This window comes from Schistocerca cancellata, chromosome 1 (genome assembly GCF_023864275.1).
Source record: "Schistocerca cancellata isolate TAMUIC-IGC-003103 chromosome 1, iqSchCanc2.1, whole genome shotgun sequence".
In the NCBI taxonomy this organism is placed as follows: Eukaryota; Metazoa; Arthropoda; class Insecta; order Orthoptera; family Acrididae; genus Schistocerca; species Schistocerca cancellata.
The window spans coordinates 140319374-140340740 of NC_064626.1; the positions used below are offsets into that span (position 1 = coordinate 140319374).

Here is a 21367-nt window from a genome sequence, read left to right on the forward strand (position 1 = left end):
GTCAATTAATGGATCATAATCAAATGCAGCCTCACTCAAAGCCTCCCATGTTCTATAAGCAAAGGCACAGCCAGCCTGTGTTTGTCATACACCATTTAAATGATGCTATCATTTTGAGTATTCAACTGCCTCAGAAGCTCTAAGAGACGTGTGATGAGCAACATCTAAAATGTGACAAGCTCGTGGCTGTTCTAATGTCTCTCCAGCTCTTAAGACTGTGTGGCATTCTGCATCTAAATGAAACTGCCCTGAGGGATGTTGGGTTTTAGTAACTTTCACAGCTCAAGCTCTCTTAGAACTATGCACTAAGTCATACTTATGTTTATGAGGTATACTGTAAAATAAATAATATATATAATATATACTGTATATAATAATATATGTAATAAGGTTTTTCTGATGTAATAATTTTAAATATGGTTCTTGGACTTACAATTGAAGTTTATTATTGTATCTCCACAATATTTCGCCATAAAAACTGTCCAGCTTCACCAGGCGTTACAGCAATTATTCTTAAAATTTAATTTCAGAAACCATGCACACAAACAAACATAGGATTTGCATGGTCAAGGAATAAATTATGAACATTACAATACGCCATCATCCATCCAAGTATTGTCTGCATCCCAATCATGTATACTATATTCAAAGATAGTAGTAATACTAAAAAAAGATAATACAACCACTTCCTATGACCATAAAAATTTCGTCAGAATCAGTTTAGCAGTGTGGTCATGAAAACGTAATAGACATTTACTTCTGCATTTATAATATTAGTATAGATTAAATTTGTTAATCGAGAAAACAGAAACCAAGGTGAAATTTGGAAAGAAAATTAAAGTTCAGGGGGAAAGAAATAAAACTTCTAGTTTTGCCAATGACACTGTAAGTCTGTCAGAGACAGCAAATGAGTTGGAATATCAGTTGAATAAAATGGACAGAGCCTTCAAAATAGGTTATAACATGAATATCAACAAAAGTAAAACAAGAGTGATGGAATGTAGTCAAATTAAATCAGGCAAGCTAAGGGAATTAGATTATGAAATGAGACACTGAATGTAGGATAACAGTTTCTCTATTTGGGTAGCAAAATAAGTGACGAGATATAAAATGCTGACTGTCAACAGCAAAAAAGCATTTCTGATGGAAACATATTTCATAACATCGAATGTAAATGAAGGTGCAAGTAAGTGTTATCTGAGTTCGGACAAGAAGAGAATAGAAAATTTTGAAATGTGGTATTACAAAAGACTAAGAGAGTAAATCGGATTAAATACATTAAGGTGACGAAAGTCACGGGATACCTCCTACTATTGTCCAGACTTCCTTTTGCCTGGCGTAGTGGAGGAACTCAACATGGCATGGATTCAACAAGTCACCGGAAGCCCCTTGTAGAAACACTGAGCCATACTACCTCAATATCTGTCAATAATTGTGAAAGTGTTGGCGGTGCATTATGTTGAGCACGAACTGACCTCTCCATTATGTCCTATAAATGTTCAATGTGATTAACACTGGGTGATCTGGATGGCCAATTCATTCACTCAAACTGCCCATAATATTCTTCAGACATCATGAGCAACTGTGGCCCGGTGATATGACATTGCGGTTTGGGAATGCAAAGTCCATGAATGGCTGCAAATGGTTTCCAGGTAGACAGAAGCCACTACCAGATTGCACAGTGCCTTGTTGACAACTTGAGTCCATGGTTTTGTGGGGTCTGCACCACACTCAAATCCTACCATCAGCTCTTACCAACTGAAATCGGGACTCATCTAAGTGGGCCATAGTTCTCCAGCCATCTAGGCTCCAATCAATATGGTCACGAGCCCAGGAGAGGCATTGCAGGCGATGTCGTGCAGCTAACAAAGGCACTCATGTCGGTCATCTGCTGCCACAGCCCATAAATGCCAAATTTCGCTGAACTGTCGTACGTCCCACATTGATTTCTGCAGCTATTTCACTCAATGTTGCTTGTCTGTTAGCACTGACAACTCTATGCAAACATCACTGCTCTCAGTAGTTAAATGAAGATCGTCTATCACCGTGTTGTTGATGGCGTGAGGGTGAGAGGTAATGCCTGAAATTTGGTTTTCTCAGTGGACTCTTGACACTATCAGTCTCAGAATATTAAATTTCCTAACGATTTCCAAAATGGAATGTCCCATGTCTCTAGTTCCAATTCCACTTTCAGAGTCTATCAATATGGCTGCAAATAGTCTCCAGATAGATGAACATAACCATTTCTGGTCAATGATGGGTTCTCCGGTCGTGAGGCCATAAGCATGTCAAAAAACTTCCTTCACATGAATCATTTACAAATGACAGATCTGCCAATTCATTTTCCTTTTACACCTTGTGTATGCAGTACTACCATCCTCTGTACATGTGAATATCACTATTCCACGACTTTTGTCACTTCAGGCAGCAGAATGGTCACACAGAGTTTTTTGAATGCAGGTTCTCTGAATTTACCAAGCAGGGTTTTGCAAACATCACTGTTTTTCTTATAAAAATTCTCATTTTGCATTACCAGACAATTCTGTTACACTTTGATATGGGCTAAAATATAATGATTCCTTGGAGCACACTTGGTACTTTGCACACTATGTGATCAAAAGTATCCGGACACATGGCTGAAAATCATTTACAAGTTCATGGCACCTTCCATTGGTAATGCTGGAATTCAATATGGTGTTGACCCACCCTTAGCCTCGATGAGAGCTTCCACTCTCGCAGGCATATGTTCAATCAGGTGCGGAAGGTTTCTTGGGAAATGGCAACCCCGTTCTTCATGGAGTGTGGCACTGAGGAGAGGTTTTGATGTCGGTCGGTGAGGCCTGGCATAAAGTCAGCGCTCCAAAACATTCCAAAGCTGTTCCATAAGATTCAGGTCAGGACTCTGTGCAGGCCATTCCATTACAGGGATGTTATTGTCGTGTGACCACTCCACCACAGGCCGTGCATTATGAACAGCTGCTCGATCATGTTGAAAGATGTGATCGCCATCCCCAATTGCGCTTCAACAGTGGGAAGCAAGAAGGTGCTTAAAACATCAATATAGGCCTGTGCTGTGATAGTGCCATGCAAAACAACAAGGGCTGCAAAGCCCCTCCATGAAAAACATGACCACACCATAACACCACCACCTTCGAATTTTACTTTCGGCACTACACACGCTGGCAGATGACGTTTACCAGGCATTCGCTATAGCCACAACCTGCCATTGGATCGACACATTGTGTACCATGACTTGTCACTCCACACAACGCTTTTCCACTGTTCAATCATGCAATGTTTACACTCCTCACACCAAGCGAGGTGTCATTTGGCATTTACTGGCATGATTTTGTGGCTTATGAGCAGCTGCTCAATCATGAAATCTGTTTTCTCACCTCCCGCCAAACTGTCATTGTACTTGCAGTTGATCCTGACGCAGTTTGGAATTCCTGTGTGATGGTCTGGAATGGTGTCTGCCTATTACACATTACGACCCTCTTCAACTGTTGGCGGTCTCTGTCAGTAAACAGTTGAGGTCAGTCTGTATGCTTTTGTGCTGTACATGTCCCTTCACGTTTCCACTTCACTATCACATCAGAAACAGTGGACCTAGAGACGTTCAGGAGTGTGGAAATCTCACGTACAGACGTATGACACAAGTGACACCCAATCACCTGACCAGGTTTGAAGTCCGTGAGTTTTGCGGAGTGCCCCATTCTGCTCTCTCACGATGTCTAATGACTACTGAAGTTGCTAATGTGGAGTACCTGGCATTAGGTGGGAGCACGATGTATGTAATATGAGAAACATATGTTTTTGTGGGGTGTCCTGATACTTTTGATCACATAGTGTATGTTGTATCTTGGGTATCTGTTGACAATGTGATATAGTCTGTAAAGTCTTTGGAAGTCTACGAAGACTGATTGTACCTTTTCACCTACATCTACTGTCTGCAAGACATCATGTATGAATAAAGCAATTTATATTTCACTTGATGGTTCTTCTGAAGTCTATGCTGATACTTTGAGAGATGCTTCTTTTCTTCTAGTTACAGCCTAATGTTTGTGTTAAGAGTATTCTCTAAGAAGCTATATCAGAAAAACATCAGCAATATTGGTTTGTTATTTACCACATAGTGAAGATGTTAAGTCGCAGACAGACACAAAAAGTCTACTAAACAAGTAACTTTTGGCCTACATGCCTTCTTCTGAAATAGACAAAACGCGCGTGTGTGTGTGTTTTAACTATTTCAGAAGAAGGTTTTTTGGCTGAAAGCTTACTTTTTGAGTGGTCTTTTTGATGTGCATGCCTGCGACTCATCATCTCCACTATATGGTGCATAGCAATCTATCTTTTCATAATACATAGTTTTTTTCCATTGCTTAGTTTGTTATTCTGTGCATTAATTCCCTTTTATAATGCCAGAATTGATTAAAGCAAGGAGGACTTTCTTCATCTGTCTACCAACATCTAACACTGTTCTGCAGGAAGCCTGTTTTTATGCTGCCACAAGATAGAAGAAAAATACAGTGACAATTACTGAACGTAAATTTGTTACAAACTACAGTGTGCACACACTTTACTCAACATGTAAATGTTACTACAGATATTCAGATGTAGGTTATGACATGTTTGATATGCCTGCCATCCTTGGCGATGATGTGCCGCAGACAAATACTGAATTTCTGCATGACCTGTTGAAGTGTCGGAACATCGATACTGTTGATAACTACATGAATGGCTGTTTTCTAGTCAGTAATGGTTTTGGGGTTATTGCTGTACTCCTTGTCTTTAATATAGCCCCACAAAAAGGAGTCTTATGTGTTCAGATCCAGAGAATATGGCAGCCAATCGAGGCCCAAGCCAGTGGCCTCTTGGTTCCAAGAGCTAGATTGCGGTCCCCAATGTGCTCCTCCAGGACATCAAACACTCTCCTACATCAATGAGTGGGGTTGAGCTCCACCTTGCATTAACCACATCTTGTCGAAATCGGGGCCATTTTGGATAAGGGGGATGAAATCATCTTCCAAAAACTTCACGTACCGTTCGGTAGTCACTGTGCCATCAAGGAATATTGCACTGATTTTTCCGTGACTGGACATTGCACACCACACTGTCTCCAGTTGAGGGTGACTTCTTGATCGCGAAATGCGGATTCTCAGTCCCATAAAATGCGCCAATTTTGCTTACGGAAGAACCCATCCAAGTCAAAGTGAGCTTCATCACTAAACCAAACCATACTGCGCACACTAATTCCCATCATGCCCCGCTGCCAACCATACAGTTTGAATGTCGTAATGCAAACCATTCAGAAGTTAGGACGATTTCATTTTGTATAGTTCAATAACTGCCATACTGTACATGATTATGTTTGTAACAGAATGGGAATGAGACACGATAACATCTGTAAATGAGAAGGCATGGGGTTGAAAAAATGATTACACACTATGAAAAGAGATAAAATACTGGAAATAATGTAATGTAAATGAACCACTATACAAGCAAACATGATGACTGATCACTTTACATCAGAGAGTCGGAGAAAAATTTGAAGAATGTACTTATACAATAGAACTGTTAACTAGCCCTATCCCTTTTTATACCACTGTGTGGAAATCACATCTTTCTCTCAGTAGCTGTTTCATATGAAAGCCAAAGTGCCCACAACTCCTAGTCAACACATCCTGTTGACTATTTATGACCAAGTAAATAACAGTCAAATTGCCCATGTAGACAACTGCCATTACTGTCTTCAAGAAATCAGATATTAGTGATAATGCCTGTTTTAAGCTTACTACATGGATGCAAGACTAAAAAGTTTATTTTAAAAGTGAGACTCCCAGGTTGAGAGTCCACTAATATTTACAATTTTCAGTTACTCCCAAAGGAAAACAACAGTTAATCTGTACTGATTTCACATTATTTACACTATGTGATCAAAAGAATCCAGACACCCAAAAAACATACGTTTTTCATATTAGATGCATTGTGCTGCCACCCACTGCCAGGTACTCCATATCAGTAACCTCTGTAGTCATTAGACATCATGAGACAGCAGAATGGGGTGCTCTGCAAAACTCACAGACTTCAAACGTGGTCAGGTGATTGGATGTCATTGTGTCATACGTCTGTACGTGAGATTTCCACACTCCTAAACATCCTTAGGTCTGCTATTTACGATGTGATACGGAAGAGGAAACATGAAGGGACATGTACAGCACAAAAGCGTACAGGCTGACCTCACCTGATGACTGACAGACCGCCAACAGTTGAAGAGGGTCGTAATGTGTAATAGGCAGACATCATCCCAGACCATCTCACAGGAATTCCAAACTGCATCAGGATTCACTGCAAGTACAATGACAGTTAGACGGGAGGTGAGAAAACTTGGATTTCATGGATGAGCGGCTGCTCATAAGCCACACATTGCACCGGTAAATGCCAGACGATGCCTCGCTTGGTGTAAGGAGTGTGGACATTGGATGATTGAACAGTGGAAAAAAGTTGTGTGGAGTGACGAATCATGGTACACAATGTGTCGATCCAATGGCAGGGTGTGGGTATGACGAATGCCTGGTAAACGTCATCTGTCAGCGTGTGTAGTGCCAACAGTAAATTCGGAGGCGGTGGTGTTATGGTGTGGTCAGGTTTTTCATGGAGGGGGCTTGCACCCCTTATTGTTTTGCATGGCACTATCACAGCAAAGGCCTACATTGATGTTTTAAGCATCTTCTTGTTTCTCATTGTTGAAGAGCAATTTGGGGATGGCGATCACATCTTTCAACATGATCGAGCACCTGTACATAATGCACAGCCTGTGGTGGAGTGGTTACACGACAATAACATCCCTGTAATGGACTGGCCTGCACAAAGCCCTGACCTGAATCCTACAGAACACCTTTGGGATGTTTTGGAATGCCGACTTCATGCCAGGCCTCACCAACCGACATTGATACCTCTCCTCAGTGCAGCGTTCCATTCCCCAAGAAACCTTCCAGCACCTGACTGAGCGTATGCCTGAGAGAGTGGGAGCTGTCGTCGAGGCTGAGGGTGGGCCAACACCATATTTAACTCCAGCATTACCGAGGTAGGGCACCACGAACTTGTAAGTGATTTTCAGCCAGGTGTCTGGATACTTTTGATCACATAGAGTATTTGTTAGTTGTTACATGGAAACTACTTGTATTCACCTTTTGGCTATAGCTAAGTAAAGTAAATATTTTGCATGGAGTGTTTCACATCACTATATCTGAACTAATTTTAAGATATAACAGAAAGCACTCCAGAGAACATGTTGGCTACTGAGTAAATTTGGTATATCAAAAACTGAATAACTTACCACCAATTGTTATATGTTTCATGTACTTTGCCAACACATTCTCAGTGTCAAGGAAAGCTATAACTCGATGTCTAAATTTAATATCACAGTCTTTTTCTTCCTTATTCGGAGGTGTTTTCTGGCCTTGCTCTTCATATGAATTTACAAATTTCAGTGATTTGTGTCGTCCTGCCTGAGGGCTTGAGATTGCACTTTTTGTGGTACTAAAATGAAAAAGAGCAAATTTTTACTGGTATATTCAATTACATAAAATAAAAGGTATACACATGAAAATAAAACAAACACACCATCAAGATGAAAATTGATTTCTGGAATAGTGTGCAAATAAAAGCAACTATGGTATAGTCAAGTAAAATATTATTTTATCACACATAAAGAAACAATATACTTATCAAGTGCATGTAAAAAACATGTAGAAAGATGCAAAACTGACACCTTCTGAAACCATGTGCTAAGGCTTAGAGATATAAGTAAAGTCAACCATATAAGTAAAGTCAGCCAAGATCTTGGGACAAGGATGACTTGTTGAAATGACAATGTGAGGGAGAAAATATCTTACTATTCCAGGCTAGGTCTGGAAGCCTGAGAACTTGGAATTGGTGGATAGGGTAGCAGGTGAGTCAGAGATCACTGGAAATATTTCACACGAGACAAAAAGAGGTCCTTAACTGCAGGAAAAATGTTGGAGGAGCAGAATAAAAACATAAGTATGAAAGAAGTGAAAAAGGAAGGATATATTAAAAAGAAAGATGGACAAGAATAGGATAAGAGCCTCATGTAGGAGAGAAAAAATTCTATGGCCAATTTCAGTTTTTCCTATTTTGGTCTTACTTTTTGCTAATTTTGGTACTGGTTTCTCACAGCTTATTTCTGAGGCACAGCAAGTTGTTTATTTTTTCCTTATTCCATTATTTTACAGTGTTACACTGAAAATTAAAATATACCTATCAAATACATTATGCTTTTTGACATCAAAATCAAGTTTATTTCTGGCATTGGCAGAAGGGAAAAAAGAAGAAAACATACAATTAAGCCTATTAAATCTACTCAATTAAAGAAAAAATAACTTTCCAACCCAACACTCGAAAGTTTTTCAAAAGACAGTATTGTCCTAACTTCAAAGTGCTCTTATGTCGCAAATCTGTCAGTACTTCACTATAGTGTTCATACACTGTCTTGGAGTCTAAATTTGAACATGGAAGGTTAACTGACTCCAGCACAACGCCAGACATTTGACAATGTCCGCATTTCCTGCTGGCACGAAAAATTGTTTTTCACTAAATTGTGAAGGGGTTTGTATCCCTTCAGAATATCTACACAGTTGAGACCTGCCATTCCAGGTATACTTAACGGACTCTGCCATGTCATCATCATCGTCATCATCCTAAGGTTGAAACAAGAACCTACAGCTGTAAACACAGTCTTGCAGAGCTCTGTGTCCTTGTTAGCCCATTTTGAGAGGACAACCATGTTTTTCAGTGTGTCCTTCACTGGAGCCTACAAATTTCTAAAAAGTGTTAGTAATTTCAACACCAAAAATTCCTTTCCCACAATAATGAAGCAAAGTTTTAACCAGTGTCATCACATTTTCCAATATTTTTTGAAAAGAAGAAAAACGCATTTTGGTGAGATGTTTAATGTGGTGCATAAATTAAACTGCTGATTTTCATGGTATACAAAGTACAAAAATGAAAACTACCAAATACAACACTTCACTTTCAAATGCATACAAATCAAAATGGCATATGCTTGGTTGATTCTATCAGCCAATCACATACTGGATATGGTGTTACGCAAATGTGTTTTGGTAGTAAAACAGAACATTGACAATGCTTGTTTCAGTGTTTATTCTTTTTTATTTTTTATTTTTTTGTGATCGAAGTTTGCAGTGACAGCCTGATCTGTTGCATAGTCCGAGGTTTACATTAGGTTAACAAGAGATAATTTAGTTACAAGTTGGTGAAACCAATCAAGATGATTACATAAAAAGTAATCATACCCCTCATGGAACATGATTTAGTTTATTTTATCATATATGATGATACTGATGTTTGGCTGTTGTCACATATTCTATGCTGTGATCAGCAAATAGCAACAAATGGAACAGATGAGTATCATATTTGGTGGTTTCCATATTTATATTTGAGCATTACAAAAATATGGAGTTTATGTGATGCACTGCATTAAAGATCTCTCCAATATGCACCGACTACGGTAAGATTTAATGTATGACATAATCTGGAAATGTGATGTTGGCAACTGAAACTGTTACCATAAATAAAGTTCATTGAATGTACTGTACTATGTTTTTGTTCGATGTCACATACAGAGCCATGGTGCTTTACATGGGAAAAGAATTGTCATTTAAATATTATATGCCTTGGAAAAAAAGCCAAAATCGTTTCAACATACAATACCTACCAGTTATTATCTGCTGTACTCAGTTTAATGATATTTTTATATGTGATCAGAGAAACTGCAACATTTCATGGAAACCATCAATTTCATTTCTTTTTTCATTATATTTTGGCCCATAATTTTATTGTCCCTAACCACATGGGAAGAAAAAGGGTGGAAGAGCGTACAGTATGACCGAATTGTTGCATATATTGTAGTAAAGAAGTGATAAAAGCTATTCTACGTATATGGTGTTGGAATAGTAATGGAAAGGAGGGGAGGATGAGGATTTTGGAAAACCATAGTGACGTTGAAGACATCGATTAGTTCACTCCTTAGTTGTGTTGAATGATATTGTAAGTACCAGAGGTATCCACGGTATCTCTTTGAATATTGGGTGGTGAGGTAATCGATGGAATGTATGACATTTATTATGGTACACAGAATAGAAGTCATCAATCTGATACCCAGTCATTACTGGTCAAGGCAGTGTTTAGTGCCAAGTACACAAAGTATGTGGGGAATACTGATAAGAGATGGAGTGGCATTAATGCTTACTAGGACTGTGTACAGTGGAAGTGGGACAAGCAAAAATTTATGATGACTATAAAGATGTTTGTGTCTGAATCTATTTGACATCTTTCTGTACAACAGTTCACAGGTGCTGATCCACCAGATACATATTAAGAGAGTGCAATGAATAAAGTAATTATGGGATGGTCAGGGTGGTTTGGTTTATGATTTTCAGAAGATGGTAGAATATGGTATGAGTGGTTTCAGTAAAATAAGGAGATCCCTGCATTCAGGTGAGTCTTTGGGAAGAGCATGCATTTTTAAAGTACAAATTATTGGATGGTTTGAACCAGGGGAATCGAACCTTGATGGTAGATTCTTTAAGAAAGATACCACAGAGCTGGTGCATACCCTTACATACTTTTATTAATCAGGTACTACAGTGGGGGACTCCTTGTCATCTGAGGGGATAACTGCTGCTGCTGTTGTTCTTGTTCTTGTTTTGGGCTGTATGGCCCCTCAACAGCAAGGTTGTCAGTGCCCATACAAATATTAAACAAAACGAAAAAGGAAAAAAAAAGAGCTAAAATTGTTGGCACAATCACTCACTCATCCACTCACTCCTACCTCACTCATATTGATCCACACAATCGCTCCACATAACATGCCTCAAAATAAAGGAGATACGTTGAAATGTGCTACAAATGGGATGAAAACACATGTAAAAGAAGATGTAAAACAATGGCACAGGGAAATAAGAATAGCTGACCACTTACATAAAACATGGGTGAGCCAGTCACCTTGTTAACACGTTAAGAACATCTCCCTATAATTACCAGAAACAATGTGGACTGATCACCTTAAAATTTTTCAGTGTCACTTAAAAGAGAGGGCAGTTCTGTCGGCAAATCTGCTACTGTCCTTTGGTCCAAAAATAAAACACAGTCTAGTTATGATAATGCCACCTGGGTTCTGGTTTTCAGGCCTTGCAAGTATGGTAACCACAACAGTTTGGGAAAAAAAAAAGAAAAAAAAAAAAGAAAAAAAAATTAGGCCGAAAAACCTAAATGCTAAATATTTAGAAACCCATCACACTTATCTGCAAAAAATTGAAAACCTGTCTTTGCAGCCCACTCCTCAACCCTAAAATTGCAATTCACCGGTCACTGTTGCACCATGGGAGGAGGAATAGAAAATAACAAAATTGTCCACAAATAAGGAGCACTGTACAGGACTCCATTCAGTAGATGTGATACAGTTCACAGCTATGGCAAAGAGGGTAACACTTATAACACTGTCCTGAGGAACACCATTTTTTTGCACAAAATGATCCGACAGCGAGTCACCAACACACAACCTGAAAACTGCTTACAAAGACGATATAAAGATGGAGAGGTGGCCATGTTAGCAACACTGATTAAGTTGCTCTAGAACACTGTGTCGTCAAGTAGTGTCTTACACCTTACTGATGTCAAAGAAGACATTGAGAGGTGTTGTTGATGTAGGAAAGCCTGTTGAATAGCAGCCTCCAGCAGGGTTTGGTTGCCGAAAGTTGACCGAAATCTCCAGAACCCATAATGAGAGCTGCTAAAAAGTTGCCTCATCTCTAACAACCGGACCAGATAACAGTTAACATTTTGCTCCAATGTCTTTCCTACACAGCTAGTTAAGGTGACACTCCAGTAACTACTGGGATATATGAGATCCTTTCCTTGTTCGAGAAGAGGTATCAAAATTGCCTCTCTCCACAAGTTGGGAAAGTGACCTGTCTGCAATACCAAATTAAAACATTTGAGGAGCACTTCCTTTGATATTGGTGGCAAATGTTGAAGCATGCAGTACTCTTATGTGGTCATGACCAGGTGTAGCATCACGAGTTTCGGACAGTACCAATACCAGCTCCCACAAGGAGAAATGCCAGTTGCAAGACTCAGAATTGTGGGATCTTAAGTCCAACTTGTCCATCTCCACAGCCACATGGTAATGGAGAAATGCCGGATCCTGGATGACATTGCAGGGTTGCCACAAGTTTCCCCAATTGACATTACCTGATTTCCACACAAGTTTTAGCATTTTTCTTTGACAAATTTTGAGATCTCAAGGGTAAGTTACTACGTAAGTTGATAATCTGTCTCTGTAGCTATGGTACAAGAAACAATAGCGCAAATGAGGAAATATCTAAAAAAGCTTGCAAGCAGATGTTTGTTATTGTCAGTTATTACCAACTGTATTATATCTATTATTTCACAGGTATTGTGTGATTTTTCTTTCAAGAAATATATGAGTACATAGCATACTTATCTTCTTATCATCCATACTTCCTAACATATAAACTACTTTTGAAGTGCCAAAATCTACTAGAACAAATAAAACATCTATAAAACATCACACTGTACATGTGCTTGTGGGGAAACAGTTGCAATTCCTGAAATTCATCGCTCATGGCCTCTGGCCTGCTGAGGAGCACTGCAATCCTGGGTCCATGGATAAACCATGAAAATCCGCTGCATTATGCCACACACAAACAGACCCGGCCTGTAGGCTGAGTGGTGAGATTAGATCCAACAGGCAGAGACTGCATATTAGTGGAAACCGAATGGCTTCAGATTGGCAGGCCCAATCCATTACAGATACACACAGAAAGGGCCTGCAGTTTTGGCCTGTCACAGAAATCTAATTGTGTGGCCAGCTATACATGAACCACAGGCAGCATGCTGATGAAATGATACCACGGTGATCAACCCATGCAACAGATCACTTTTTCAAATACTCTGAGAATCAATAATAATGAGGATAGGTAGCAACTCACTGTTAAGATGATTGCTGAGCCACAGAGAGGCATGTAGAAAAGGCAATCTCACAACTAAATTTTCAGCCATAGCTTTTGTCACAAAATGAGAGCACACGCACACTCACAATCATTCAGATACAACTCATGCACACATGACCGCTGTCTTTGGCCACTGTGTCTACAGTATCTGAGAATCAGATATAAGCAAACCACTTGTCATGCCTCCCTGCCTCTCACCAGCAGCTGATAGGCCAGCAGCAAGAAGTGGTGGCAGCACTGACTGCACACTGGGGGGATTGGTAGGAAGGGGAGAAGCAGTAGTAAAGAGGGAGTAGGGAAGTGGCAAACGTACTCAGCTGCATCCAGCCACAATGCATGACACCTTGGTAAACAAACCATTTCATTTGATGAGACAAAAACGAGATTTTTCCAGCTTTTTTTTTTCCTTTCCAAATTTCCCTGATGTGTTTGACATTCCCTGATTTCCAGACCTGTGGCAACCCTGCATTGGCAGTAGTTGCTGCAAATTGCTGTGTCATCACCTGAGTGATGTCTCTGGGCTTTGTTTGGCACTCCTGCTTTTGGTAAGTGGCTATGTTTACCGGAAATCCTCCAGATGGCTTCCTTTACTTTTGTGGAACAAGTGGCCGGTTGATAAGAGTCCAGAAACATGTGTCACGTCCTTTTCTTGCTCTCCTTAATTATGTGTTGAGCCATGGAGCTTGTGACACGAAAGCCTGTGAGGTCGTCTGCAGCATTTAAACCATTGTAGAGCCACACACCTGTCCTGGATCACAGAATGGCACTATCAGTCCATCAAGATAAAGGCTGCCTCCAAAGATGACCTGAAGACTTTGGAATGGATAAGGCAGTGGCATGATAGATCACTCCTGTGATGCGATTCACCAGTTCTTGGAGACTGTCGCAGTGTTCACCCACAACCAGCTGGATGAAAAGCGTCCAGTTAGCCCTGTGGACCATTAATTTCGGTGGCTTCTGTTTAAGCAATCCTCCATCCAGTAGTAAATCCACAGTGGGAAATCGTCACTGGAATGAAGGTCGTCAGTTGCTTCCCACTGTGCTGAGTCTGCAAGGGCTGGAGAGCAGAAAGTGAGGTTAACGATTGTGGACGGCCCAGTAGCAGCCGGGAAATGGGTGGAACTACCTGTTATGAGGATGCACAGCTCCTGAGTTATCATAATTCTCCAAGACTAGACCACTGGGGCAAGTGTAGTTTGAGCCACAAAATACATTATGGGCACTGAAATCACCCGGTAGGAGAAATAGGTGGGGAAGTTGTGCAATGAGGCCTGAAGGAGCAGACAGTCATCTTCTGACCCACATGAACTGCAACAGCTACTGCTTGTAGGTCAGTAATCAAGGAGAGGGTAGAGGAGTGGTGTGTATTACTGACAAGCACAGCAGCCCCAACCTTGGCTCTTTGTGCCCTGTCAGGTCATCCTTTTGGTGGAAGGTCTAACTCCATAGTGCAGGGGCATCGATGTGTATTTCCTGTAGACACAAGAACAGGGGGTGTGCCCGTGCCAGAAGTATCAGTTGCTCCACAAGTCCCGAACCCTGTAGTATGGGAGTCATTTATCACATGGGTTGCACTTCCACCTTGTCTTTCTGCCAGGGTGGGGAGCTCAGGACAGGTGGAGTTTCAGCCTTGGGGCAAGATGGTTACCACAGCCATACTTCGCAGTCCATGGGTGCCAAAGAAGGAGCAGTAGAACAGCAAGTCGAATGACATCGACATGGTCTGATGGTCTAACACTTGTTTTCATCTGCTGTGGAAGTTTCCCATTTGCTTTTTTGATTCATTTGACGTTCTCTGGAAGTTATGAGCTTTGAAACAAGTGCATCTTGGCAAATGCATTTAAAAATGCAGGTACTAGTGCTGACACTAGCAACCTCCATTTGTGTACAAGCGTTGTCCATCAGAATGACTTTAAGGGTCAAAGCAAATGATGTAGTGCATGTGGGAGGCAGCATGCTCTTGCAGATCTTCTTGGCCTCACCATATGTGATGTGTTTCAATGTTTTAATCTCCTATATCATCCTTTCAAGGAAGACACTGCAGCAGCCCCTACTCCAGACAGGGTGATCCCCACAGCAATTTACAACTTTGTCAGGGGCGCCCTTGCCACAAGTGGCTTCACCCTTACATTGTACAGTGGCATACTCAAAGCACTGGCATTTAAAACAGTGCAATGGGGTGGAGACATACGTAGTACGCTTAGACGAAGGAAACCTGCCTTAATGTGTTCCCCGAGTTTCGTGCTATTGAAAATAATGATAAAGGAGTCAGATTTTACAAGGTCCCCATCCACTCTTTTTAATATATTTTGTACATCAATGATCCCTTCTTCAGCCCACTATCTTTCAATTCCCCCTCACGAATGTCAACCAGATATCTACATGATACAACACCTTTGCTATAGTTCAAGGAGTTTTCTAGCTCTGTTTCTATGGCATATTCCCCAAAGCATTTAGCTTTCCAGATGTTGGCTGCTTATTGGGAACTAACAGTTTCAACCAACAACATTCTGTTATGCAGATGCTACACTAATTTCAGTGTACCTGTGATATCATCTAAACCTTTTTGAACATAAGAAGGTGAAACCTTCTCAAAGCTGTCCTATTTTCCTTTCACAATTGAAAACACATACTGGCCAGCAGCATGCATTCTGTTAAAATATACTGAAAAATATCACTGAGCCAGGAGGACTGGCACACAAGCCCTCTTGTTAGATAGGGTGTGTAGTGGTTCCACCTGCTTTATTTATTCATTTGTTGTCCTTGGTGTCGACGTACTGTGTTGCTACACTGGCTGAAAAATGAGGTTTGTATTTTGGACACTGACAACTGTAAACAATGTAGCCGACAGCTACATATTTGTATTTCCACGTAGTTTACTTTCACTTTGCACAACCTCCCCCCCCCCCCCCCCCCCACCCAAATAATACACAGTTATACATGTATTGCCAGTGCACTATTGTTTGAACTTTCCATATGCCTTATTAATAGTTTGCAGGTGAATCTCCACATACTGCTACAATAGTTTACTGTTGAACACTGTGAGCAGTAAAAAAAAACCACATAGTTCACAGTCCTTCAAATAAACAACAGTCACAGTCACTGGTTTAGCACATGGCCTATTGGTGTAACACTTATTTCACTGTTAAGTTGATGCATTGTCGTCGTTCTAAGCAAAACAGGTTCCTAGTCTGAAACTCGGCCGTGGACTGACTGTCTCGTGACTAAAAATCGGGCCCTTATATAGCCTCACAAAAATACGTGCTGAAACTACACATTGTTCGTAGTTTAATTTACAGAAATTACAATTAAAACTTAACTCATTAAATTACCATATTTACTCGAATCTAAGTGGCACCTGAAAAATGAGACTCGAAATCAAGAAAAAAAAAAAAAAAAAAAAAATTTCCCGAATCTAAGCCGCACCTGAAATTTGAGACACGAAATTCAAGGGGAGAGAAAAGTTTTAGGACGCACATCCAAACCAAAACAAAGTTGGTCCATTGTAATATGAGACACAATTTAGATCGAATGAATGACGATACAGCTACAGTAGTTTGGTTCGAGTCGTAAGCTTAGCAGTTAAGCTGTACCAGGTAGCCACTGCTATGCGTCAGGCGCTCCGTCTGTATTTATTCAGGTACCATTCCTTTTTCACGTGTTTCGTCTAGTTTGAATCGATTGCTTATTTTTCTTTGATCTGGTAAGTGCCGTTCTCTTTGTTGTAGGTGTTTACGTCACTCTAAGCTGAAAATGCATTACTGTACTGTGTCATGCATTGTTTGTTGCATTCTGATAATGAGTGTTAACGACATGTCGCCGCTCGCGGCGAAACAATGCCAAGACACTGCTATTTGTTGTTACTTACACTGCTGCTTTCTTTGATAATGATCAACAAGATCCAAATAAAAGACTGAGTATGATAGAAGATGTTCTGAACGACAGTTTAACGAAAATTTTTCTCTGTTTGAAAATCTTTGCAGATGCCTCTTTAGTACATTACATTCTGCACATAAATTAGAGTCATCTTAGATATAAAAATCTAGTCAACTGCCATGCTTCATTTCTGACTGTATCACTATTAGGCATAAGAATAATACGAATATAAACATGACATAATATAGCGTTTGCTGTTGTCTCACTGCAGTTTCGTAGTTTATTAGGCAGACAAGATTTAAATGAGATAGCAGCAAACATGAAAGAATACATGACAAAATGTTTATATTTGTATTATTCTTATAGTGAAGAGAATACTGCAAGTGATTCACAATTCATAAAGAGTTCCTATTAGCAACCATCTCTTCTCACAGATAGGAAAAAATTCAAAACATAGAGTTGGCCATATTGACAAACATCCCAAACAGTCTAGCCAGTCGGATTTTCATAGTACATTGAAATGCTGCTACATTCGAAGATGAACAATACGGAATTTGTATTTGCTTCGTTGGATAATGTATGAAAATGCAGTGGGCGAAACTCAGGGTGGAGAAAAAAGCTCGTCTTCCACCTTTTTTATAATTTATTTACTGACGCAGAGGTTTTTGCGCCAGTATTTATCTTTGTGCCTGCAAAGCATGTCTGTGTAGCACTACATATATTCGACAGCAGAAGTTAAGTTGTGGCGGCACCTACCAAAATTTTTCAGAACTTCTTCTTACTTTGCACTCGATTCTAAGCCGCGGGCGGTTTTTTGGATTACAAAAACCAGAAAAAAAGTGTGGTTTAGATTCGAGTAAATACGGTAACTGAATACACCAAAACATTGGTTCTTTTTAACAGTTTCTTCTACTGCAAGAGTTAGGCCAAATTATTTGTTTAAATCATGAAATTAACAAATATCATTATGCAAACAATACTTTTGACAAAACTGTTAATTGCTCTGGAATTAATTACGGGCTGGCTCTGCTAACATATTTTCGGATAGAGCCAAATAGATACTTTAAAATTACTAGTATTTTGTCTTCCAAATGTTTATAATTACTACAGAATTTATATTTGTTTATACGTCAACAATAGAATTTAAGTTAAGAAACAATTACTGATTTCACCCTATAATGAAAGATACTAACTAGGAATAGTTGAAATAAATTAGCAAATTAATTACATACATAAAACTAAGCACAAAATTAGATCGCCAGCCGGAGTGGCCATGCAGTTCTAGGGGCTACAGCCTGGAACCGCACGACTGCTACGGTCGCAGGTTCGAATCCTGCCTTGGGCATGGATGTGTGTGATGTCCTTAGGTTAGTTAGGTTTAAGTAGTTCTAAGTTCTAGGGGACTAATGACCTAAGAAGTTAAGTCCCATAGTGCTCAGAGCCATTTGAACAAAATTAGATCTGGTGTTATATTCTTTAAAACTGAGGGCCAACCTTTCTCTTTTATGAAAATACAGATTATACTGATGTACGTTAATGATAATTAGTTCAAAAATGAAAACACGAATTTAAGAAAGTAGATGGCAAAACAAGAGGGGTATTAAAATTATCCCAGCTTGGTTCGTCACAGGTGTTGCTACCTATGAACGGCCCACCTATTTCACTGGGAGGAAGAAGAGGAAATTTCAAGGTTCCATCTCAGTCCAATGAGCAACTAGGGAAATAGAAGTCCACCTAGACAGAGCCCCACATGCCCAGGTAAGCCTTATACTACTGAGATGCGACACAGTCCCCATAGGTTGCCCCCCTAACTACTGTTCCACCTCAACAGCCATGCATCTCAAAGGGGCGCAGCACACCTAAGGATTGAGGTTTTTGCCCTTCTTATGACCTGGCCAGGCAAGCCAAGATCTATGTTCCTTGTGACACACAATGTTCTAGAGCCATGCCGCATGGTGGTCCCTGAGGCATGCTCAGAGCTTATGTGACACAGGATCGGCAGCACTTATCAGTCCCCAGTCAGGAACTCTGGGGTCGGCAAGCCTCTGCTCAGCAAATGAGTGCTGAGCCCCTGAGGGCAGGGTGATAATTATGGAGTCATCAGATTTCGGAGATGCAAGAGTCTATGATTAAGTAGTGGTCTCAGGTGGGGTTTACATTTAAGGGATCTGAGAAACGATGGTGAAGCAATACCGGATGTCAGTCTTGACAATCTTGCAAAAGGATGTTTTGTGGGATTGGTTATGGCTCAAAGTACAACAGCAGGGAGAATTGTTGAAGGTTCAGCATTAGGCTTGCTCCACACCTCAGTACACATCAAGCCAACCAACAAAGAGACATATTTATGTCTTTGACTGTTGCCATCAATTTCATAATAACCCTGGAGTGGGTGCGCCGATTTTTGTAAAAGAAATGGGAGCATGGCATACTGTATACACATGTAAAGAATAGTTGTCTTTGTGTTATGAAGGTAAACATATATGAGCAACAGCACAATTTAATCTAAGTTTAATTCAACAATGATTGATTACTAACTATCTCGTAGACAACTGCCTCACTGTGGGATTGTGCCGCTAGCTCGGACGCTGGGTCATTTTCTTGATGGTCCATACATATTTTCTCACCTGGTTCACTGTTATTTTATATTACTACTGCTCACTTGAACTTATGACAACCCAACTTATCATTATGTTAGATGAGGCATTAATGAAGGAATAGTATCGGCTTGCAGTTGTACGAAAACAATGGAGCAGTACAATACAATGTTATTAGTTGTTGGTGCACTTTATTCACAGTTGTGCCTATTTGGGCATTAAACACTTCCTACTCTACAGCCTTTGTCTTCAAAACCAAGGCTAAGATGTATCATGTGTTACAGCCAGTAAGGGGGGCAAACAAAGATTGAGGAAGAGGTGTAAGCTTAAGTTAAAAAATTACAGATGAGACAGAGTGAAAGGAAAAGGTGGAAAGGATGTAAATAATTCAGGAGTAAAATTACTAACTTACTGATAACAGAGGCATCGAGTCATTGACAGACAAGACTGTAAACTTTGCTAGCTTTCGGATGAATTCTTTTCTGAGCTACAGACTGCAAGCATGCACACCTATCCATGTGCATGTAACGACTCACACACAACTGCTCACAGATGCGAGCGCGCACTGGGACAGCACTGCTGGGATGGCAGTTCTACAGGTGGACTGGACTAAGTGGTTGTATAGGGTGGAGTGAGTGAGGAGAGAAAGGAAGTGAGGAAGCAGAAGGAAGGTTAGGGAAGGGTGGCTGACAGCTCGGAGGAGACAGAAGATGCATGGGATAGAAATGCAGAAGGGAGAAGCAACAGGTGCACTGAATAAGAATGTGATACACACGGGTTACTACTAGTGAGTTTATGCAGCACATAATGAAGCGGGACAGAGATTAGGGATTGGAGGGGGGGGGGGGGGGGGGAGAACAGTGGAAGGGGAGATCGTTGGGAAGAGGGTGTGGGTACAGGATGACCAAAGTTACGGCCCTGGGGCAGGGTAAAGGTTGATGTAGGGCAATGGTTACTGGAGTGGAGGAGGATCACAGGAATGAATAATGCATTGCAAGGTTATCTTCAGTCTATATGCAGTAGTTGGGGAAAAGAATCCAAATGGCACAGGATGTGCATCTGTCATTGAAATCGAGAATGTGGTCAGCACTGTTTTCCACCACTGGGTGGTCAACTCTGATGCTGGCCACAGCTGGCAGTTGTCATTCATTCATGTGGACAGTTGTTATTACCACAATTAATGCTGTGCCAAAATAGCAGCAGAACAGGTTTATGACAGGCTACTTTCACAGGTAGGAATATGGTAAGTCTGTGATGGAACTGGGTGGGTGAATTAAAAACATCATTACACAGGGATATGACCCATGTGACATCGGGTTGCGAGTGCTTGTGGCGTAGGGATGGGCCTAGATATTGCATAGGTTTGTTGGGTGCCAAAATCCCACTTCAGGAGAGATGTGAAGGACTGTCGGTAGTGTTTCTCATTTCCGAGCGTGACAATACATAACTGCAGCCCTGGTAAATGATCACGGTTCCGTAGTCCCAGTCTTGGATGATACTGGGAGGTTCTCCTTTGCATCTGGTTCTCGGGAGTCATGGGGGGACATGGGGTTTGTGAGAATATGGCACAGAAAATCTGTGTGCTGATTACGCTTGGGGGGATAGTGCCTATCTGTGAAGATCTTAGTGAGACCTTTAGCATACTGGGCAAGGGAATTCTCATCACTGAATGTGTGCTGTCCATGAGTGGTCATACTAGGTCATACTATATGGGTGTGATCTTTTGGTGTGGAGGTATGAAGAATGTCAAAAATGCGAGTACTACTGATGAATTGTGGGCTAGATATGAACAGAAGTACGGATGGAGTGATCAGAAGA

The 21367-nt window shown here is 40.6% G+C and overlaps 1 protein-coding gene across 1 annotated transcript in view; it reads right to left on the reverse strand.

Moving 5' to 3' along the window:
- LOC126153520 (uncharacterized) overlaps nt 1–21367 on the reverse strand; it is a 119235-nt gene that overhangs the window by 34887 nt on the left and 62981 nt on the right. The window contains exon 8 of the mRNA XM_049916079.1: nt 7340–7542. Coding sequence (XP_049772036.1) covers nt 7340–7542 — 203 coding nt within the window. The remainder of the gene's footprint in view (nt 1–7339; nt 7543–21367) is intronic.